The 14,046-nt window shown below is 50.9% G+C and overlaps 1 protein-coding gene across 1 annotated transcript in view; it reads left to right on the top strand.

Moving 5' to 3' along the window:
- Window positions 1–14,046, top strand: part of LOC145390986 (arylsulfatase H-like) — a 272,579-nt gene that overhangs the window by 136,144 nt on the left and 122,389 nt on the right. Inside the window, exon 6 of the mRNA XM_080265718.1 lies at window positions 11,068–11,082. Within this exon, the coding sequence (XP_080121844.1) occupies window positions 11,068–11,082 (15 nt within the window). The remainder of the gene's footprint in view (window positions 1–11,067; window positions 11,083–14,046) is intronic.

Raw genomic sequence — 14,046 nt, 5'->3', positions numbered from 1 at the left:
CAAGAAAATAATGTATTTTCCACAGTCGATTTGCTTAATAGCTACCATCAAATAAGCCTTGATCAGGAATCTCGCAAATACACTGTTTTCTCCACAAATACAGGGCATTACCAATATAAACGAATGCCGATAGGGTTAAGGACAGCGCCAGGCACATTTCAAAGATTAATGAATTACGTATTGTCTGGAATGCTTGGAAAGGGAATAATTGTCTACTTGGACGACATCATAATTGCAACTTATACCATAGATGAACATCTACAGAAATTAGAACAGCTCCTACTGTACAGCTGTGGACATAAACAGAAACACCCCGCCCACAAGTGAGGTGGTGTAGTGCTTTCCGCATTTGGTAACACTGATAGGTTTGAAGCTTCACAAGCTCTCGTTCGGTCACAAGGACGAACCGAACGCGCTGATCATTACCACTGTGCGCAGTTATTCGTGGCATATAAAAAGTGTCCCGCCTGACAATATACTGAAAATAACAACTGGTGTGAATAAGGTAATAAAATAATTTCACACCAGACATATTCATACTTTTAATCACATGAGACACACAGTTTTCGTAAGTGTGACTTTCGACAAACATCACGAACCATACAACATTTACCGACGGCCAACATATAAGCCATTATAATATTATTTGCATTCCCATAGCTATCATATTAACCCTTGTAAGGTAACCTGGGATCAACTGGACCCCACGCTATGTTTTTCACATATTACTATACAGTAAGGTCTTGGGATCTGATTTTCCCTCTACCCTCCTGACTACTAGACTAGTTTAGGGATTTGATGGGGTCAGTTCGGGATCTGGCTCTATTTTCGTGCTAATGGGCAGGTGACCTAAGCTGTGATTTTTTTCCCCATATATATCTTCCATCCCAAAAATTATTTATTATGACATGTGCTTCTTCTTCTTAAAGATTAATTGGCCGTTGGTCTACAGCAGACATTGATAGAAAACTGGTGGAACATATCAGTTTTGGTATGGCAGCCACTAATTACAGCTGGTATAAAATTTGTCAATGTTTTTCATTTTCATTTTCCTTACAATATTTAGTCACCTGTATTTTCATACATTTTTGCACCAAATTGAAGGAGAAGGGCTACAGTAATTGTGTACAAGTGATTGTTTGAATAAAGGCGTTATAAGTATTTTTTGGAGATTTTCTAAACATTGAGGTCTGGCGTGTTATTGGAGTTGTAGGGTTACCTTACAAGAGTTAATAACAAAATTACAGTGACCCTCTCTCCTCTCTGACCATGAACCTGAATTGGTAGACTTCTTTGATCAACTAAATTTCATAAGTGGTGGCACCACAGAAGTAGACAGGGTGAAGCTCTTGGGAGACAGAAGGAGGGAAGTGGGTGAGGAGGGAGCATTCAATATCCATTCTATATTTAATGGATATTCTTTGGATATTGGGAGCAATAGTGGTTTGGCTGGGGGATGGGGGGATTCTACAGGAGACAAGTGATGGGGAAGGAGAGAGTGGACTATGGCAGGAATCTAGGACGGGATGGATAAATGGTACACTGGCGACATGGCGCCAAATCAGCTATAGTTTAACGTTGACAAGGGAATTTGATAGTCAGGTCGTTAACCCGTCACGTCCCGAGCACTTTCGCACCTCCGACACCCCCCAGTCCCAAGCATTTTGGGAATTTTTTTTTTTTTTAGGCTAAAACCTCCGCTTTTGTGAGAAACATCGAAAATTCATTGAGAAATCGCTCACCTGAGGTTTAAAATACTCGATACAGGTAGGAGTACCTCCTTACCTTACAGGGTTTTCTATCAGGCTGGCTACAAAGAAAACGAGTTCTATGGGAGGATAACTATTCCACACCACTCATAAACGGTATTTATTTATTTATTTGGTACGAATTTATATGTAGTTCAAGAGTATATTGGTTTTCAAACAGTAATATAGGCATTATAAGCATTGTTTCACTCACTAACTCATCACCATTCCTGACCTTCTTTTGCCACATTACCTGATGATCATTTCTGACTGTTTCTTCCTCTAATGCTATATAAACTTTGTCTTCCACATTGTCATCGATTGGGGAATCACTCTGGTCCTGAATGTTTTTATTGGCCAGGTCATTGGTAACAGGTGAATTGCCAAGACAATGGGGGGGCGAGGTTATGCGGTGTAAAGCATTGTCCCTGCTTGGCATCTTGTAGAGGAATAGAGGAAGGTGTCCCGTGTATACGTAGCCTCTCCAAAGGTGTCTTCCCTCTTGGGACGGCTGGTAGCTGCCCACCCCTTGTAAAGGAATCGGCCCAAAGCCAACCTGAGTAGTCAGGAGACGGCCAGTAGCTACTCCCATCTTTGTCAGAAGGTGTCCTTCCGGAGATGGCCGGTAGCTGCTCCACACCCCCTCCTGAAGGAGTCGGGCTGTAGCCGCTCCCACCTTCGTCAGATGGCCGGTAGCCGCTCTGAAGGCATTGCCTCCGAGTCGGCTGGTAGACACTCCACACCCCCTCCTACAGGAGTCAGCCTGTAGCCACTCCCACCTTTGTCAGATGGCCGGTAGCCACTCTGAAGGCATTGCCTCTGAGTCACCCCATAGCCGCTACTCATACCAGCTGAAGGAGACGGCCTATAGTCACTCCTGCCTTCATCAGATGGCCGGTAGCCGCTCCGAAGGTGTTGCCCTCGAGTTGGCCTGTACCTACTCCCCACCCCTCCTGCCGGAGTCGGCCTGTAGCCGCTCCCACTTTCGTCAGATGGCCGGTAGCTGCTTCGAAGGTGTCCCAAGGTGCGCTGGTACTTATTCCCCCCTCTCAGGCCACGGCCAGTAGCCGGTCCTCGGCACCTTATGGTCGCACCCCTGGGAAGCCACAGCCAGTAGCCGGGCCCCAAGGCCAGGAGCAGTCAAGAGTAGCCCCGCCGCCCCAGTGAGAGATGAGTATCCTGACCCCCGATGCAGTGGACGTAGGAGAGTACTGGAGAAGCCATATTGCCTCCCCTGGCCTCTGCTCCCTACGCCTGGCCCTGGAGAAAACCCACTCCACCTGGCTCTGGGGGCTGCAGCCCTCGGGAACTCCAGGCCTTCCCCAGAACACCCGGGTGGGACCTCCCTACGTCCCTACGGTGGAAGACCTCCACCTCCAGCCGAGACCTGACCACAAGGTTAAGGGAATTGCTCAGCCCCAGTCCTGAGGGCCATACTCCTGTTCCTAGCCTGGAGAAATCGGGCCCCTTCACCACCTGCAGCCCCGGACGAGAGAAGACGCCCCTGTGCACCATCCCGTTCCCTCTCAGCATGACCTCCCCTGGCGGTGCCCCTGCCCCGGCAGATCTGTTGCCGGCGCGTCCCCCCGCCGCATCCACCGCCAGTAACTTGTGAGACAGTGATTGTGCCCTAAGTACAGTGTAACAGTGACAAGGTGATAGTGTACTTTCCTAGCACCAGGCCAAGTGTTTACGTGATGTGGAAATAATGGCCTAATGTACGACAGGACGGAGTAGTGAATAACCCATGTAAAATCCAAGTGATAGTGCATAAGACTCATGAGTGACTCCCTTCATGTTATAATCAGTGTAACAACCAAGCCGTGGAACTCATATTAGTAATTTACCCAAATGTCCCTTGCTCTTAGAAAATAATAAATCGAACATGCTATCAATACCCTCCACTTCATATTACTATAAATATAATGAGACCCCAGTGCCTTACACCCTCCCCTAGTGAGCTTTATCTTTAACTTCTCCACACGCACAACAGCCTTGGACCGTATTGTGATAATTATCTGATAACCCTTTGCTCTTAGAAAATATAAGTTGAACGCGCTATCGATAACCTCCGCCTCAAACCATAAGTACAATTAGACCCCAGTGCCTTACACCCTCCCCTAGTGAGCCCTATCGCTCACTCCTCCACGTGCACCGAGACCCTGAACTATACTAATTCTGTACACTACGCCTCGAGTGTTATTCCAAGTACATACTACTGTAGTATCTGCGAGATACTGAGAATCTAGTTATAAGAGTTTGTAATTGACCAAATATTGTGCTGTACCATCTGCTGTTGTCTCTTGTCTGACTAAGTAATACATGTGTAAAGGTTATTGCCTGAAGTTTTTGTGTCCTGCCTCTCTCCTATTTGTTCTAAGCCCCGGTCTTGAAAGAAGACCCCGCTACACGCTAGGTGTTCTAGGAGCGTGAAGTCGAGCCTTAAACACCTAGCATTGCACTGGTGGACAGCAGTGGTTCTTGACCCGGGCGTATGAGAGTGGTAGTGAGGAAATATTGGCAAAATGGCAACAAAACCACATGTTCAATTGCCCAAGTTTGACCCCGACCAGTATGATATATACACATATCTGGCGATTATGAAGCCCTTACTAGACATTGGTTTTGACAATGACCAACAAAAAACGTTGCAGTCACACTCCCACTACTGGGCAAAGCGGTGGCGAACATAGCATCGAAAGTCGTCCCGGAGCTCACCTGGCAGAACTTCACAAAGTTTGTGATTCAGGCCATCACCCCATCACTAGGGAAAGTGGTGGCACTATCCCAGTTGCATAGTCTTACATTTGACAGGGATTTAGATAATGCCCTAATTCAAGCAAGACGCCTAGTTACTGCTGCCTACCCGGAGGCAGATGAGGAAACCCAGGATCAGCATACTTTTATCACTCTTCTGAGAGTGTTTCCCAGTGTTGTAAAACAACACTTTACTATCCATGACCCGACTGGAGACATGGATAGAGATATCCAGCTTATACGACGCCTCCTGACTGCCCGCCCGACACCCCAACAGGTCAATGTGGTGAAAAAGTTTCCCACACAGACCCCGGCTCCTCCAGTTAAGCCACGTCCACCCTTGCCTCACACCAGCCCCACCCCGGTGCCGAGCCCGCCTAGAGCACACCCCATGCGCCGGTATCCCGCTCACAGGGGAAACCCTAACCTGATCTTGGTGAATTCCTGGGAATTCACAGCCTGCAGCTCCCAGTGTCCCTTGCATAACATACGGGACCAGCTAAAGGCTGCACACCGCAAGCCCATTACCACAGGTTCACGTAAAGTGTCCTCGCTAGAGGACGAGGCCCCCAAGTACGAACTGGCACCCATAGAGGAGACCGATCCTGGGGAACAGGAGCAGGAGCAGGAAGAAGAATGCCCCCAGACAGCTGGATTTTTAGGCCCGCCCCCGCACCAACCCATGGTGGCGGTGGCCATTACCCCCAAATATCATCCCCCAGTGTACCACAAAATGAAATTGAATGGTGTGAAGGCCAGACTGCTAGTCGATATGGGAGCAGCCAGATCCTGCCTTTACAGCCACTACTTCTCCAGCCATAGATTCACCTTTGGCCTGCTCTGCCCCACAGCCACTCACCTTGTGGATGCGGGGGATGGCCCCCTACCCATCCATGGGGAGACACGGGCCCTATGGGTCAATACCCACCAGCTGGTGTCGACCCAGCACCAGTTCATAGTTTTTGACTCCTGCCGGAGCTACAACGGATACTTGGGACTGGACTTACTCCAGAAGCTGGGAGCTACCATAGACTACCACTACTGGCAGCTCCAGTTCCGTTCCCCACCTAACCCCACCCGGGCCATCTACACCTGTACACCAAGGCCGTGGCCGGAAGACTCACCCCCTCCCTCCCTCCTCCACCCCCCATCTCCCTCCCCTCCTGTGCTCTCTCCCACCACCCCTCCTCCCTCCTTCCCTGCCGCCATTTCTGCCGCCATTACCATTCCCCCCCATCATGAGGCCTGGGTGCCCCTCAACTGGCCCTCTGGCCCCTCTGTCTTATTCCCCCCCCTCCTGCCACCGGGAGCCCTCTCACCCTGCCTGTTGTCTCCCGCTTTCCTTCCCCCACATCACACAGCAGTCTGCATCGCAAACCTTGCCCTTTCTCCCCTCACCCTCCCAAAAGGGCTCGTAATCAGAGAGATGGAAGAAGCCGAACCCGGTGCCCCGTCCCCCTCCCACTCCCCCATCCCCCTGCCACCCATCCCTGACCATCTCTCCACTCAGCAGTCAGACACCCTACACCGCCTTCTGGATTTCCAGGATTTGTTCGTGGCAGGACCAGCAGACATAGGGCACACCACTTCCCTTTTCGCACGAAATTCATACGACAGGCTCACCGATTCGACAACCCTCCCGACGGAAGAACCCCAGACAGCGGGAAGAAGAGGACCGTCAAGTGCAGGAAATGATAGAGGCCGGCGTCATTTCCCCCTCCACCAGCCCCTGGTCTTCCCCCGTCGTCCTAGTGAAAAAGAAGGATGGCACGATGTGATTCTGCATTGACTACATCCGCCTTAACGATGTCACCATCAAAGACGCCACTCCCCTCCCTCGAATCAACGATTCCTTAGATTCCCTTTACGGAGTGTCCTGGTTCTCCACCATGGACCTCCAGTCTGGATATTGGCAAGTCCCCGTGCGGCAAGAGGACCGAGGCAAAACAGCTTTCTCAACAAGTAACGGCAAGCATTATGACTTTAATGTCTTGCCGCTTGGACTCTGCAATGCCCCCGCCACCTTCTCCGGGCTGATGGAATCTGTCCTCGGTGGCCTGGCATGGGAAATATGCCTGGTGTACTTAGACGATGTCATCGTCTTTAGCCAAACCTTGGCCAACCACCTGCAATGCCTCCGCCAAGTTTTCACCAGGATTCGCCAGGCAGGCCTCAAACTCCGCCCCTCTAAGTGCGTCCTGGCTGCTTGGACCGTCTCGTTCCTAGGATACGTTATCTCTCAGGCAGGAATCTCCCCCGACCCCGACAAGCTCTGCGCCATTGCGGACATACCCCCACCACAGGACATCCACGGCATCCGCGCTTTCCTAGGTTTGATATCCTTCTACCGCCATTTCGTAAAGGGATTTGCCCATATCGCCAAACCTCTCCATAACCTGACGCGAAAGGGGGAACCATTCCTCTGGACGGACGAGAGGCGAGCTGCTTTTCAGCAGTTAAAAGACAAATTCGTCTCCACCCCCATCGTAGCTTTCCCTGATTATGCCCTCCCTTTCCACCTCTACACTGATGTCTCCCTCTCTGCCATAGGCGCTGTGTTAGCACAAGTTCAGGAGGGCCGCGAGCACATCATCGCCTGCGCCAGCCGTACCCTGAATCAGGCAGAGAACTACGCCACCACTAAAAGGGAATGCCTAGGCGTAGTGTGGGCCCTCCAGCACTTCAGGGCGTATCTATCTGGAAGTTAGGTCACCATCATCACGGACCACCAGTCCCTCCAGTGGTTACGTCAATCAAATTCCCACAATGCCTAACTTATCAGTTGGTGTGAGGCCTTAGAAGAATATAATTATGAAATTGCCTACTGACCAGGCAAGCTCCACACCAATGAGGACGCACTTTCCCGGCTCCCTATCCACACCATCCAGCCAGAAACCGACCTTCTGCAGCAGTGGCACCGTAAGGAGCGATCCCCATGGATCCCCCCCCACTTATTCAAAAAGCTACACCGGCAGGGTGACCACCTCCTGACCCCCTCTGGTCATATCCTCCCGGCCCCTGATACCACTCTCGATGCCTTGCGCCACCTTCATGCCCATAACGGCATCCACCTGGGTACCAAAAAGCTGCTACAGGTGTTCAATGACACGTACTGGGCACCAAACCCCTCCACCCTCGCCAAGGAAATTTTTCAAAGTTGCCGCGCCTGTGCGCTCAGAAAAGACATTACATGGACCACAGGACCATCAGGCCACATCTCCGCCCACAAACCCTGGCAACTCCTAGCAATCGACATGGTAGGGCCTCTTACTGCAAAATCGGGTTACAAGTACATGATCACGTTCGTGGACACTTATTCAAAACTCGTCGTAGCCTGCCCAGCCAAGGAACATCACGTTGTCGCAGTAGCAGACGCCCTCCTCCAACACTTCTTCCCCTACTTTGGCATTCCCCAGGCCATCCATTCGGACAACGCCCCTGAGTTCACTGGCAAAGTCTGGGAGGAACTCGCCAAAATTTTCGGGTACAACATCTCCCACTCATCCCCCTACTGGCCACAAGGAAATGCAGTGTGCGAGCGCAGCCATCGCTACCTTATGAATCAACTCCACACATGCATCGAGGCCACTAAAGACGACGACTGGCCTGCTCACATCAAAATTGTCCAATTGGGCATCAATTCTTGTCCCAGAGAAGATGGAGTTTCGCCCTACGAGCAGATCTTCGGTGAGGCACCCCTCCTACTACCCCTTCAGCAGCACTTACAACCACCCACCTCCGCTCCAACCACAGACCCGCTACACCACCTTAAGAGCCGATTGGTACACCTGCAAAATAACCTGGACCTCAGCCCCGACACAGCATTCAACCCCTACCGACCTGACGACACCGTAGTGGTCATTCAACTCCCCACCCCGCACAAACTCGCCCCCAGCTTCATGTGGCCCCACACTATCACCCGCATCCCCAACCCCTACCAAGTTACCGTGGATTACCACAGCGCCCCTCGCACTCTCCGAAACCGCCACGTACGTCCCCTCTGCGGTCCGGTCCCTGCTGCTCCAGCCCCACACCCCCTCGCTCCTCCTGCCCCAGCGCCGCTCCCCCCTTCCACCTACGAGTTCTACATCTCCTTCTCCTCCTCCCCCTCCCCCTCCACCCCCCCTACCAACTCCGCCTCCCCCTCCACCCCCCCTACCAACTCCGCCTCCCCGGCCGCTACCCCACCCCGCACCTCATCTGACAGCTCACCTGCACCGCCAACCTCCCACCACTCTCCCTCACCACCTCCTCCCGCCACCCCATCCTCTACACCCAGCTCCATGTGTCCCGCACATGCCACCACACTGCCATCACCCCTGACCACCACCACCCCCGACCACCCACCTCCCCTACACACACACCCTCCCACCTCCTCACACCCCACCTCACCAACCCCACGCCCAACGGCACGTACTTCCTGCCCCCACCCACCCACCTCCCCACCCACACCAACCCTCAAAACTACGACCACCCGCTCTGGCTGCCTTTCACTCCCACCCGCCCGATAAACCCACTCTCCCACCCCACCTGCTTCCCCGAAACTTCACACCGTCATGCTACACCAGGCCCAAATCCCGGCCAGCTGTACTCCCCAGAGACCCTACACCGCATTACCCCGGTGCATAACTCAACTCCTACCCTCGGTCTCTAGCATTCAGCACCACACCACACCACCAGCAACAAGCACGATGATGAGAATCAGATGGGCTGTATGGGCACGTACCCTCGGTAGAAACCGCAGGCTCCGAGGACCACACCACCTACTCCACCTCCTCCACTCCTCCCCCACCGCCTCCACCCTCTTCCTCACCTGTGATGTGGAGCAGGATGAGAACCTTGCCACCACTACCTGGCAAGCCCTTCTCAAGCATCTCCAACCCGCCTACGCCACCCATGACACTCACGTCTACCACCTCCAGTCACAGGGACGTGACTTTTTCCAGGGGGACGGTGGTGAAATACTGCAGTGTCCCTGGGAATGCCCAATCACCTCCACCAGGGATTCAGCATAGTGCCACCGGAAACTCCCCGACAGCCCCACAAGGACCCCACGGAGGAGCAGCAGCAGTACACCGAGACTCGGCGCGACAATGGCACAAGCCAGCCAGGGCCGTATGCCCCTATGACTCGGAGCAGCCCCGCCGTCGCCATAGCAGGAATCCTGCACTACCTTCCAGGTGAGGTTCCATCAAACCATCTCGGGGAGGAGCTGTTTGTCCAGCTCCGGTCAGCGCCCCTCAGGAGTTGGCCTGTAGCCACTCCCGCCTTCTACAGGAGTGTGCCAGTAGCCTCTCCGAAGGCATCTTCCCTCTTGGGATGGCCGGTAACCGTCCACCCCTCGTAAAGGAACCGGCCCAAAGCCGACCTGAGGGTAACCAGGAGACGGCCGGTAGCCGCTCCCTCCTTCATCAGCAGGTGTCCTTCTGGAGACGGCTGGTAGCCACTCCACACCCCCTCCTGAAGGAGTCGGCCTGTAGTCGCTCCCACCTTCGTCAGACAGCCGGTAGCTGCTCTGAAGGTGTTGCCCCCGAGTCGGCCTGTAGCCGCTCCCCACCCCTCCTGCCAGAGTCAGCTTGTAGCTGCTCCTGCCTTCGTCAGACGGCCAGTAGCTGCTCTGAAGGTGTCCCGAGGTGCGCTGGTACTTATTCCCCCTTTCAGGCCACGGCCAGTAGCTGGGCCTCAGCGCCTTATGGTCGAGCCCCTGGGAAGCCACGGACAGTAGCCGGGCATCATGGCCGAAAGCAGTCAAGACCAGCCCTGCCTCCCCAGCGTGAGACGAGTATCCTGACCCCCGACGCAGTGGATGTAGGAGAGTACTGGAGAGGCCCTATTGCCTCCCCTGGTCTCTGCTCCCTTTTTTTTTTTTTTTATGTGACCGACTCTGGGCATAGGCTTCACAGCCTGTTTTCAAGGCCCAGTAGTCCTCCTAAGTACTGCATACACCTACATGTCACCACTTTGGCGCTAACACCCATCGTCCATACTGAATACATGCTAGGGCTGTCTCATACAGGACTGGTGTACTGGTATTAGCGGGGGCATTTTTACGACATGTCGGCGGGTCTTCTGGTAGATCAGTAAAGTCTGATTTTTATGAAATTCAAATCCTTAAACTGTTCCCTGCCCCAGCGGGATTTGAACCCGGGTCCCTTAGGACTGCAGGCCAACTTTCTACCGATTGAGCCACCGCCTCCCCCTATGCTTGGTCCTGGAGAAAACCCACCTGACGGACCCTGATGCAGAATGGTGTCGCAGCCCCTCCCTGGCGGCGCCGCCTGGCTCTGGGGGCAGCAACCCTGGGGAACTCCAGGCCCTCCCCAGAACACTTGGGCGGGACCTCCCTACGTCCCGATGGCGGAAGACCTCCACCTCCGGCAGAGACCTGACCGCAAGGTTCAGGGAATTGTTCGGCCCCAGTCCTGAGGGCCATACTCCTGTTCCTAGCCTGGAGAAATCGGGCCCCTTCGCTACCCGCAGCCCCGACGAGAGAAGATGCCCTTGCTTGCCATTCCGTGCCCTCTCGGGACGACCTCCCCTGGCGGTGCCCCTGACCCGGCAGAACTGTCGCTGGCATGTCCCTCCTCCGCATCCGCCGCCAGTAACTTGTGAGACAGTGATTGTGCCCTAAGTACAGTGCAACAATGGCATGGTGATAGTGTACTTTCCTAGCACCAGGCCAAGTGTTTACATGATGTGGAAATAATGGCCTAATGTATGACAGAGCGGAGTAGTGAATAACCCTTGTAAAATCCAAGTGATAGTGCATAAGACTCATGTGTGACTCCCTTCATGTTATAATCAGTGTAACGACCAAGCTGTGGAACTCACATTAGTAATTTACCCAAATGTCCCTTGCCCTTAGAAAATAATAAATCGAATGCGCTATTAATACCCTCCACTTCATATTACTATAAATATAATTAGACCCTAGTGCCTTGCACCCTCCCCTAGTGAGCTTTATCTTTAACTCCTCCACACGCACAACAGCCTTGGACCGTATTGTGATAATTAACTGATATCCCTTTGCTCTTAGAATATGTAAGTTGAACGTGCTATCAATAACCTCCACCTCATACTACCATTAGTACAATTAGACCCCAGTGCCTTACACCCTCCCCTAGTGAGCCCTATCGCTCACTCTTCCACGTGCACCAAGACCCTGGACTATACTAATTCTGTACACTACACCTTGAGTGTTATTCCAAGTACATACCACTGTAGTATCCTGCGAGATACTGAGAATCTAGTTATAAGAGTTTGTAATTGACCAAATATTGTGCTGTATCATCTGCTGTTGTCCCTTGTCTGACACGTGTAAAGGTTATTGCCTGAAGTTTTTGTGTCCTGCCTCTCTCTTATTATTTTGTCCTAAGCCCCGGTCTCAAAGAGGACCCCGCTACATGTTAGGTGTTCTAGGAGCAAGAAGTCGAGCCTTAAACACCTAGCATTACAGTACATATTCACTACATACAAGGCAAAGTAAATTTAGTCGCTGATGTACTATCTAGGAACCCAACGACAATTCATGTCGCGACATTAAGTCTCAAAGGAAACATCCCAAACCATGATGAAATCTCCAAAGCACAGACACTTGATCCAACATGGTCCAAGGTTATATGCAAATTGGAAAAGTGGCGAGGACATACAATTGCCAAAGCTACATATACCATTCGAATAAGTCACAATAGTCAATAATGCTTATATAGGATCATCCCAGGATAACCAAACCATAGAAAAATAATAAACAATTAGTGGTACCTAATGAAATGATACCTCAAAGTATTAAGGATAATACACAATAGTCCACATGCAGGACATTCTGGCAAGGATAGGACAGTTATACAAGCCAGGCTGTTATACTACTGGCCATCGTTACGAAAAGATATTGATAAGGAGCGAGATTTGCCAGTTAGGTAGTTGAGGAGCTTCTCGATCTATCTTGACGTTTACCATAGGTTCCGGTACGAGTCAGAGTTGCCAGCTACATAGATGGAATGTATCCAGTTGAAGCATTGAGCTTTTTGCTTCTCATAATGATGTGGTTTTCATTACTCCCATGGTCGTGAAACAATAGATGTTATGTTCTCAGCGAAGTGTATGTGTGTGTGTGGGGGGGGGGCAAAATAACTCAAACAGTTTCCAACGGATCTTTACCTAATTTGCTGGTGGAGTTCAGAGACAACAATGGTGGTTGATCTCTCTCTCTCTCTCTCTCTCTCTCTCTCTCTCTCTCTCTCTCTCTATGCATATATATAAAGATATATAGAAAGATAGATTTATACCGATCAAAGGTCAAGGTCACAGGACTTGGTCACAATTTGACCTAGCCAGAGATATTAAAGCAGCTTTGGTGTGAATTTTTTATGTGTCTGACTCTGGGCATAGGCTCAAGAGCCCATTCTCTGATGGCCAGCAGTCCTCCTACATTCCATACATCTCTACATATTACCACTTCGACGCTAACGCCTACCATCCATACTGAATACATGCTAGGGCTGTCTGTTGCAGGACTAGTGTACTGGTATTAAGTTGAATCTTTTCCCCTGCGGCGAAACAGACAGGTCTGTAAGGGATACACCTGGGGAACTTCTTTTTCTCCCTCTCCTTCAAGGAAAGTTTGAATATCTACTCTTGGAGAGCCCTGGAAGATTATCTTATGATATACAAAGTTGTTCAGCTTGAAATTTTTCTTACAAAATTTTCGCTGGTCTTATGACAGATCAGTAAAGTCTGATTTTTTTGCGGAATTCAAATCACTCGACTCTTCCCTACCCTAGCCAGAGTCATATTCGGACATCGAGGAAAGGTTGAAGCAATACAGAAACAAAGGGTTTTACTTCTGAGAATAATCAGTCAACGTTTCACCCGTGTATCTGTGTGTGAACAAAGCTCAAACAGTTTTGATCCTATATCAGTCAAACTTCGTAGAAATGTTGAAGATCAGCCAAAGATTTGATCTGTTGCATACTTAAGCAATAGGCCAAGGGTGAAGTTCATGGAAAGGTCAACTTAACCCGTCACGTCCCGAGCTATTTCGCACCTCCGACACCCCCCAATCCCGAGGTATTTTCAAAAAAAAAAATTTTTGGCTAAAACCTCCGCTTTTGGTGAGAAACATCGAAAATTCATTGAGAAATAGCTCACCTGAGGTTTAAAATACTCGATCCAGGTAGCAGTACCTCCTTACCTTACTGGGTTTTCTAACAGGCTGGCACCAAAGAAAACGAGTTCTATGGGAGGGTAATTATTTCACACCACTCTTAAACGGTATTTTTTTATTTACTTGGTACAAATTTATATGTAGTACGAGAGTATATTGGTTTTCAAACAGTAATATAGGCATTATAAGCATTCTTTTACTCACTAACTCATCACCATTCCTGACCTTTTTTTGCCACATTACCTGATCATCATTTCTGATTGTTTCTTCCTCTAATGCTATGTAAACTTTGTCCTCCACATTGTCATCGATTGGGGAATCACTCTGGCCCTGAATGTCTTTATTGGCCAGGTCACTGGTAACAGGTGAATTGCCGAG

The sequence above is a fragment of the Coenobita brevimanus genome, chromosome 16 (assembly GCF_032717465.1).
Source record: "Coenobita brevimanus isolate Jiangsu-jjx chromosome 16, ASM3271746v2, whole genome shotgun sequence".
NCBI classification, from domain to species: domain Eukaryota; kingdom Metazoa; phylum Arthropoda; class Malacostraca; order Decapoda; family Coenobitidae; genus Coenobita; species Coenobita brevimanus.
Note: the sequence above shows the minus strand (reverse complement) of the source record. Positions and strands in the feature narration are given on the sequence as shown.